Source organism: Rhinoraja longicauda, chromosome 20 (assembly GCF_053455715.1).
Source record: "Rhinoraja longicauda isolate Sanriku21f chromosome 20, sRhiLon1.1, whole genome shotgun sequence".
Taxonomy (NCBI): Eukaryota; Metazoa; Chordata; class Chondrichthyes; order Rajiformes; family Arhynchobatidae; genus Rhinoraja; species Rhinoraja longicauda.
This window is the reverse complement of record NC_135972.1, coordinates 31469706-31479141: the sequence shown is the minus strand read 5'-3', so window position 1 is coordinate 31479141 and position 9436 is coordinate 31469706. Positions and strand designations below refer to the sequence as shown.

The following is a 9436-nucleotide window of genomic DNA, read 5'->3' as shown; positions in this document are numbered from 1 at the left end:
TACGTTCTCCCCGTGACCTGCGTGGGTTTTCTCCGAGATCTTCGGTTTCCTCCCACACTCCAAAAGACGTACAGGTATGTAGGTTAATTGGCTGGGTAAATGTAAAAATTGTCCCTAATGGGTGTAGGATAGTGTTAATGTACGGGGATCACTGGGCGGCACGGACTTGGAGGGCCGAAAAGGCCTGTTTCCGGCTGTATATATATGATATGATATGATGATATTCACTGGAATTTAAAAGGATGAGAGCGGATCTTATAGAAACATATAGAATTATTAAGGCATTGGACAGGGTAGATGCAGGAAAAAAAATTCCAATGTTGGCAGAGTCTAGAACCAAGGATCACAGTTTAAGAATAAGGGGTAGGCCATTTGGGACTGAGATGAGGAAAGATGTTTTCACCCAGTGTGTTGTGAATCTGTGGAATTATCTGCCACAGAAGGCAGAGATGGCCAATTCACTGGATGTATTCAAGAGAGAGTTAGATAAAGCTCTTAGGGCTAACGGAATCAAGGGATATGGGGAGAAAGCAGCAACGAGGTACTAATTCTGAATGATCAGGCGTTATCTTATTGAATGGTGGTGCTGGCTCGAAGGGCCGAATGGCCTACTCCTGTACCTATATGTTTCTATGTTTCTAAAAGCTTTAAGTATTCTGGAAATAACAAACTGGAATTAGTCAAAGTAATTATTCTCCTAATCTCCAATAGGTTTCTTTAGGTCCTTTAGGGAAGTAATCCTCTCTCTCTCAGTTGCCCAGTTTCAGCCACAACGTGAATGACTCTTAATCATCTTTTGGAATGGCATGTTGCCATTCATATTGGCAGTGTCACCCAAAATCGCCGAATTACTTTTTAAACCTAAAGTGGATCTCCAATTTTAAAAAAAACCTTTATTTTCTACCGCAACAAGATTGCCACATTTGACCAGCAGTTCTGAGAATATAGGTCTTACATGCGCTTCATTTTGTATTGTTGGCTCTTTAACGCTGGGAATAGAGCTCCCTGGATTCTTCTCTCCCTTCATTCCTTTCACATGCAGGTATGTAGGTTGTGCAGAGGTAGATTGGGCAACAGCTTAAGTTTTGCAAATCCACATCACTGGATGGGTTTAACACCAGGTCCAGTTGGCGGTAAAAGCCTTGCCCTATCGTTCATCCAGTGGACTGGATACTGTCTGAAGTACAGGACATGGAAGATACACCAACTGCCTCGGCACCTTTGAAATCCCTTGATTGATCTCCTGTAGAACGTTGCATGATCCCAGGTCAATTCAAATGGATTGAAAATACTCACTTGCATTATGTAGATTAATCCTGTGAGAGCAATTGGCTTAAAAGAGCTCTTTGGTTTTAGTTGTGGGGGCTGTACAGGAGAATGCTTTATTGAAACATTTAAGCCATTTAAACAGAATATAGTTTGTAAATTATTTTTTATTCCACCAAGAGCTGCTTTCATTCTATCAGTTACTTACGGAGACTGAGAGCAGACGATATCTGCTCCCTTGATGAAAACGTAACTTTTCTTCCTTATACTTTCCTAATTTAGCAATATTTTGGGAAGAGAGAAGAGGGATTTTTCGAATGCTATTTCCTCTAGCAGATACTTGCTACTGTAAAATGTTACTTAACAACAGTCAACAGCAGCACTAAATGGTCCGAAAATGGTGTGAAGCTTCGCTGGATATCCAGTAAAGGCCGCCACGGTGGCGCAGCAGTAGAGTTGCTGCCTTACAGCACTTGCAGCGCCGGAGACCCGGGTTCGATCCCGACTACGGGTGCTGTCTGTACGGAGTTTGTACGTTCTCCCCATGACCGCGTGGGTTTTCTCCGAGATCTTCGGTTTCCTCCCACACTCCAAAGACTTACAGGGATGTAGGTTAATTGGCTTGGTGTATGTGTAAAATGTCCCTTGTGTGTGTAGGGTAGTGTTAATGTGCAGGGATCGCTGGTCGGTGCGGAGTTGGTGGGTCGGAGGGCCTGTTTCCGCACTTTATCTCTAAACTAAACTAAACTAATTGTGGAACAGTGACTCTGATTAGAAAATGGATACAGTTATGCACTTGTCTGTTTCTTTTTCAGCTGCCAAGCAACTTATGGGCAGGGAACAGCCCCACCAACTCGTCAGTGTCTTCCTGTGTATTACCACGTGAATCCTCCCCTTGTATGTCACCATACCCTCATCCGCACAGAAATGCCAGCGCTTACATGGGCATATCAAATCAACAAAACCAGTTCAGTCAAGTGGCTCTAAACAATCTCTTCAATGACTCTGTACTGTCGGGCTCTTCCGATGGACATGCCTTTGAGCCAAGGCCAGAGTGTGAACGGAGATCATCAAGTATTGCTGTGCTTCGAATGAAAGCCAAGGAACACACTGCGAACATATCATGGGCCATGTGATGGGCCGAGTCACGGAAGTGAAATCAAAATGCAGGACAATCTGTAAACCAAAGCGCCCGTGCAATTGTGTTCCAGGAAAATAGTAAGCCGAGCTGCTGCAGCTCAGCAAGGATGTAGTCGGAAGCACATCCCTGGAGAGCGATTCACAGGATATTTTTTATCAATGCAATCCTGAAAACAAGAGGGAAGACCGAATCAGAAAATGGAATGATTGATCAGTAAGAGGACATTGTATTCCATGAATGATGGGATTTTACAAACACAGGTTGTCATTTAGCCCAAGCGCATGTGTCCACTATATGAAAGTGCACTGCATCTCATTCCTCTGACTTCAATTGATGTCTTTTTACTTCGTCCTTTTTGAAAAATATTTATCCATTTCTGATTCTAAATGTTTTATGTATGCCACCTGTGCGTTTGTTTCTAGCAAGGCGTTACGTTTCGACAAAACATTCTGATCTCTTCTACATTTTTGTTGTTGATCTTAAATTTACGTTTCAGAACTGTACTGCTTTGTCAATGGAACAAAATTTCAGAAAGAAAGCACATCAAGCAAATAAAACGACATTGATTATTGAGTTCTACCACTTGACGGATGAATTTATTTCCCTGTGCTCCATTTATGGATTCACTGATCATTGAGGATCATATTCCCCAATATCTATTATTAGAACTAGTCATTTAATTTTGAACATTTGCTTGAGATGTCCTTTTATCTTCTTTAAATGAAAAGTATTCTCAAAAAATCAAAATCCCTCATTCCTGGTATAATTTTAATGCTTTTTTTCTATAGTCTTAGAATTTACCTGAAGTAAAGTAATTTTGTATAAAGTGAGGATCTTTATAAAAACGTTCATTCATATTTACAGCTAACCATAAATTGCACATTTTGGACTGGTAGCACTAATACCCAAGTTTAGATTCTTTCTGTATATTTGCCTGTCTCTGAATTGAGTGGAAAGAGTTCAAATCCCCTAGTTTGAACTGGCCAGGATGGGTGAGAGACGGGTAGGTATTGTTAGAAACTCTGAAATATGGAGAAAGAAGAACCTGGTGAATTTAACTTCTGGATCTCAGTTGAATCTTTTTATACTCCCAGTCCTGGTAAGTGGTTTGATAAGATTGGAAGGCTGGCTAATGATCGACCCAGAAGGCCTGCTCACAAAGGCAATAATTGGCAACCGATTGAGGGTAGGAGGGAGGGAGGAAGGGAGGGAATAAGAAATCATAGGAGTGTGTTTGGAGTGATCACAGGTCAATTTAGACTGTTGATCGCGGAAGAGAAATAGCATGTAGGACCTTTGAATCACGTGTTAAGGGATAAGCAGGTTTCATTAGGAGACTGCAAGGGTTCGTTCCTGACCCCCCCCCCTCCCCCTCGTGCATGAAGCTTATGAAAGGTATTTACTTGCAGGTATGGTGCTATGCATCTCTCTTTAGCTACAAGGTCTTGAGACACAGAGCTTCATGGGGAATAATTAACTATAAAACACCTACTGTACTGCCACACCACCTTGTTGATGCTTAAATGCTAAAGGTCTGTGTCTTCAATGGAGTTTTTAAGACTATTTTTCCTTGAAATTTCAACTAATGCTGTTTTTTTCCCCCGTGTCAGTGATTAAACATGGCCATCTGGAGATATTCAAAGACTGGCTGTCCTATTTTTAATGCCTTCCATGTGCTAATAACATCAGCAAATCTCCAAAATACCACCTTCCCAAATGCCTTCTAAAAATAAATAATCACAATATTCATTACCTTCCATTATCAATAGTTCTTCAAACGTTTGTTTGGCATTATTTGTTTCTCATTAACATGACATATTAGTCAACTGCAATATTGAGTTTATTCCCATAAAATGCTATTCAGAAGCTTAACCCTTTTCTGACATTAGTGTCCTGCTTAGTTTCACTGTTTGTATCCACTCATTATCACTTCTCCACAGCCAACAATGAGCCATTCAGAATGATAATCTTCCAGAATTGGGTTATTTTAGTAAATAAGAGGTGAATCTAAACAGGAACAACCCATTGTGTAAGAAGGAACTGCAGATGATGGTTTACACCGGAGATAGACACAAAATGCTGGTGTAACTCAGCGGGACAGGCAGCATCTCTGGATAGAAGGAATGGGTGATTTTTCGAGTCGAGACCCTTCTTCAGACTGAAAACACCCATTTACTACCTTGTTTGATGATTTTAAATTCAGCTAGTGTTTAAACTAATAACAATGCATTATTGTGGTGGTAACAGATCAATCTACCAAGAACTTGTGGTAGAGTGAGAGGCAGTGAAGGACACCATGGATATTAACCAGAAAGGTTTCTGAATTTCTGAATTTATTACAGGGTTTATACGCAGCTGCTCATTATATTGGTAGTGATTAGAAGTATGCTGTAATTTGCTGGTTCTGGCAAAGTTCTAGTTCTAGCATCTTGTAATTGATTGTTCCCAAAGCTATTATGTGAATCCCAACTTGTAATATTGGAGCAATTACTGAGAACACTGCCGATCAGTGATTCAGAGGTGGCAAGCCAAATGATTCACAACAAACTAAATCAATTCAAACTGAGTCTATCCAAACGGCAGAGAGAACAAGTCTTCAGCAACTTCCACCAATAATCATGATGTGATTTTTCCCCAAAAATGTACAGTGAATAAAGGATAGTTACAAAAAAATTAGGAGCATAAAATATATTTTGGTCACCTACAGGCATATAGAGTTAGATATAGTTCTTTGGGCTAAATGAATCAAGGGATATGGGGAAAAAGCAACAACGAGGTACTGATTTTGGATGATCAGCCATGATCATATGGAATGGCGGTACTGGCTCAAAGGTCCGAATGGCCTACTCCTGCACCTATTTTCTATGTTTCTATACAGCTCAATTAGATACTTCCTAAGTCAATTTCTATTCTGGCTAGATTAAATAGTCACCAAATGTAATGTCCTTTGGAGAGTATTCATTTTTAATTTTCTTTAAAACGATCTTACAGTGACAATGTCTCAATATGTTCCAACAATGTTGGCTTATGATACACTTTATATGATACTTAATGATACACTTTTTGACTCCTTCCCCCCCCCCCCCCCCCAGCCCCCTTTACCCATTTGCATCACCTCCTCCCCCTGGTTCCATCCATTTTCTTCACACACAATCCACCAGCAGGTTTCCCCTCTGAACCTGCTCCCTCCTCTCCGATCGGGTTCTGATCCCTTCTGCCGTCAGAGGGGAAAGAGGGTGAGAATGCCACAGGAATGAGCAACAATCCACCTGCTTCCTTATTAGCCTCACACACTTTTCCCTAACTTATATATGGGGTGAGGTACAGGGAGGGAGGCACTGGTGAAATAAACTTAATCACTGCTTGAAACACATTGCACTTTAAATTAGCACAAGCATATTCCAAACTTAATATCACGTTACAAGTACACCGTTCACTTTATTGTCCATGACTGAGGCAAACGTGCGTTTTACAAAGTAATAGCTGAGCACGACTCACAAAGGAACGTGAAAATCTTCAAGAAGATAAGTAACCAGAACGGCTTCCTTAAACTAGTTCAGTGTCAGAAATCGCTGTGATTTGCAATGTCCCTTCATAGTTTTAAACTATGGTCCATGGATCACAACACTCTGAATAAAGTCCTGACTGTCACAAAACTCAGATAACTCAAATTAACCAACCCACAGCTCCATTCTCTTTGGATTTCAGTACTCTGGAAGTTTGGAAAGGGCTATTCTTTATTTTTTCACTCACTGGCAATTCAATTCTCACATAGATCTTGTCTGTCCTTGCAGTGCAGTACTGAGAAGATGTCGCATTGTCAGAGGCGCCATTTTCTCACTGGACGTTTAACCCAAAGTCCCATCTGCTCTGTCAGGTGGCATTAGTTTTTAAAAAAGAGGGCTGGATAGGCACTTGAGAGAAACAATTAAGATTAACAGGAAAAGGGGTGAACAAGACTTGTTTGATTTGTACCAGCATCAGCAGTTTTTTTCCTACAAGGCTTGTTCACTGATCGCTGGTCGGCGTGGACTCGGAGGGCACAAAGGGCCTGTTTCCATGCTGTATCTCTAAACTAAACTAAATTAAACTAAATAAACTTAACTTAACTTAACTTAACTTAACTTAACTTAACTTAACTAAACTAAAGAAGCTATCATGGATTCATTGGGTTGAATAGTTTCGGTAAATGCCTTTGTGTATCTACAAGTTTATGGTTCGACTTATGCCCAGCGTCCTGACTAGCATTGACCTCACACAGCTTTATTTAAGCAGACTATCAGGTCATAATGATACGTGCGAGAGCTTACACGGCACAAAATCTCTTCCATTAGAACAGTGAAGACAAAATAAAAATATTTCATCATAAATAAAAGGGGCATCAAAAGTTGGAATGTGAAAAAAAAAAGTTGTATAAATACAAGTACTTCCGCCCGTAGTTGTAATTACTTGATTTTTTTGTAGATCAGCAAGAACTTTGATTTAAACTTTACATATGACTGCTTGAGCTGCAAGGAATGCAATCCCTTGGCAGCACTGCAAAAGGCAAAGAGTTTGCAAACCCCTGGATTACAGAATCAGCAGAATATTATGCTGGAAAACAGATCCCTTTCAATGAAGTGCAAAGAGGAGCAGAATGTAGTTCCAGAGCGTATATCAAGCTGGCCATCAGTTACCCTCCAAGCAGCCTTCCCCAAACAGATGGAGTTTGATTTCTCCGTGGAGCGCACAGAGATGGATGGGCTCTTACAGCACTTGCAAGTGAAAGAAAACATTTCTTCTTTCCTGCAGCAGACGAGATACATCACTATAGGAATGGATTTGACCTTGTCAGGCAGACTAAAGCAATTAATACGTGATCTCTCTTGGGGCTGCTGCTGTTGCCGCTGAGTAATGAGTTGTGAGTGGTCTCACCGCGTCTGTCGCTACCTTACAATAACTTCAGTGAGTGCAAAGCTCGGTAGCTCGCAATCCATCAGGCTCCAGCCGACATCTAGTGGGTACCGCTTGTCTACCAGCTGGGTCATGTCAGGAGACAACCCCACACAGTTGCCATCCTTAAAGACTGGGCACTTGATCCCAGGGTCAGAGGTCAAACATTTCTCACCTGGCAGAGTGGGGTGAAACCAAGGGGTACTTCGCTTGAAAGAATAACACAGCTTGCTGAGAAATGTAAAGTATTTGGCCTCTCAGAAAACATGTATCAGAAAAACCTCCAATATTAAAAGGCAGTTGTTACATATTTACTTTGTGGAAGTGCACTACGTAATGAAATATATTGGTGGAACTGTTGGTGGAAGCATTTCTAAAATAAAGCACAAATATTTTCTTTGTGGATTATTTTTCAGAACGATTTGACTTTCTGATATTGACCATTGCCCTTTTCAGTGTCCGATTTAAATATCCTCTGGTCAATTAAAAGGAACTACATCCAGTTTTATTAATTTCATTACCTCATTACCTCGGCGTTGACAGCCAATTGAAAAAAAATTGAAGCGTTGTCATCTTGGCAATGGGATACTATTTGAATACAGCGTTGTCTTACAAAAAACAAAGTGACTGCAACCAGTTTTAATCACTTTATGTGTGGGTTAAGTATTGCTCAAGAAAGTGGGGACTACCTTGAGTTATGGTATTTCTACCAAAGGGAACAAATGGAGTCTTGATAGCCACCAAAGTATTATTCCAACCCATGTGACAATTTAACATCATTAACAATATCATGTGGATATTTATTTAATAATTTCATTATTTCAAAAAAATATGCACAACATAACAAACCAGATGGGAAAATTAGGAACAGGAGCATGTGGTCTGGATCGTTTACCCTGCTCTGGAATGCATCAAGATCATGGTTGATCTTCTACCTCAAACCCATTACCTAACGTTATCCCCATATTCCCTTAATATCCAAAAATACACCAATCACTGTTTTGAATGAAAGCAATTACTGGCATTTCACAAAGAATTCCACAGGTTCTTAGATTTAGATTTAGAGATACAGCGCGGAAACAGGCCCTTCGGCCCACCGAGTCCGCGCCGCCCAGCGATCCCCGTACATTAACACTATCCTACACACACTAGGGACAATTTTTACATTTATCCAGTCAATTAACCTACATACCTGTACGTCTTTGGAGTGTGGGAGGAAACCGAAGATCTCGGAGAAAACCCACACAGGTCACGGGGAGAACGTACAAACTCCATACAGAGCCTCCGGCACTGCATTCGCTGTAAGGCAGCAACTCACCCTCTGAGTGAAGAAATACCACCTTGTGGAGTCAGAGAGTTAGTTATTCAGCTTGGATCTGCTCTGTGGCCTAACTCATCCATGGATAGCCTGTCCCATTTACCTACATTTGGCCCATTTCCCTTTTAACCTTTCCTATCCACATACCTGTCAAAATGTATTTTAATGTTATGCCCGCCTCAACTATTTCCTCTGGCAGCTCATTCCATATTATGCAGTAACCCCTGTGCAAAAAAGGTTGTCCCTTAAGATCCTATTACATCTTTTCCCTTTATCTTTCGACCTATGCCCTCTAATCCTTGATTCCCCAACCCAGGTAAAAATACTATACGCATTCACTCTATCTGTACCTCTCATGACTTTATATACCTCTATGAGAACACCCCTCAGCCTACTACACTCCAAAGAATAATGTTTTAGCCTGCCCGACCACTCCCTTTAACTCGAAGGTATTTATTCACACAATGCTGGAGTAACTCAGCAGGTCAGGCTGCCTGACCTGCTGAGTTACTCCAGCATTGTGTGAATAAATACCGTCGATTTGTAACAGCATCTGCAGTTATTTTCTTACTCCCTTTAACTCAGTCCCTCAAGTCCCATTAACATCCTCATCAATCTTTTCTGCTCTCCTTTGCAGCTTAATAGCATCTCTCCTCTAGCATGGTGACACATTACTTCAATTATGTCCTCATCAATGTCTTATACAAGATTAACGTAACATCCTAATGTCGAGATGCCCTATCTGCTAAAGGCCAGCGTGTCAAAAAAGCTTTCTTCAG

General features: G+C 40.9%; 1 protein-coding gene across 1 annotated transcript in view; it reads left to right on the top strand.

Moving 5' to 3' along the window:
• alx1 (ALX homeobox 1) overlaps positions 1–2402 on the top strand; it is a 13611-nt gene extending 11209 nt beyond the window's left edge. Inside the window, exon 3 of the mRNA XM_078416667.1 lies at positions 2082–2402. Within this exon, the coding sequence (XP_078272793.1) occupies positions 2082–2402 (321 nt within the window). The remainder of the gene's footprint in view (positions 1–2081) is intronic.
• Positions 2403–9436: the final 7034 nt, after the last annotated feature.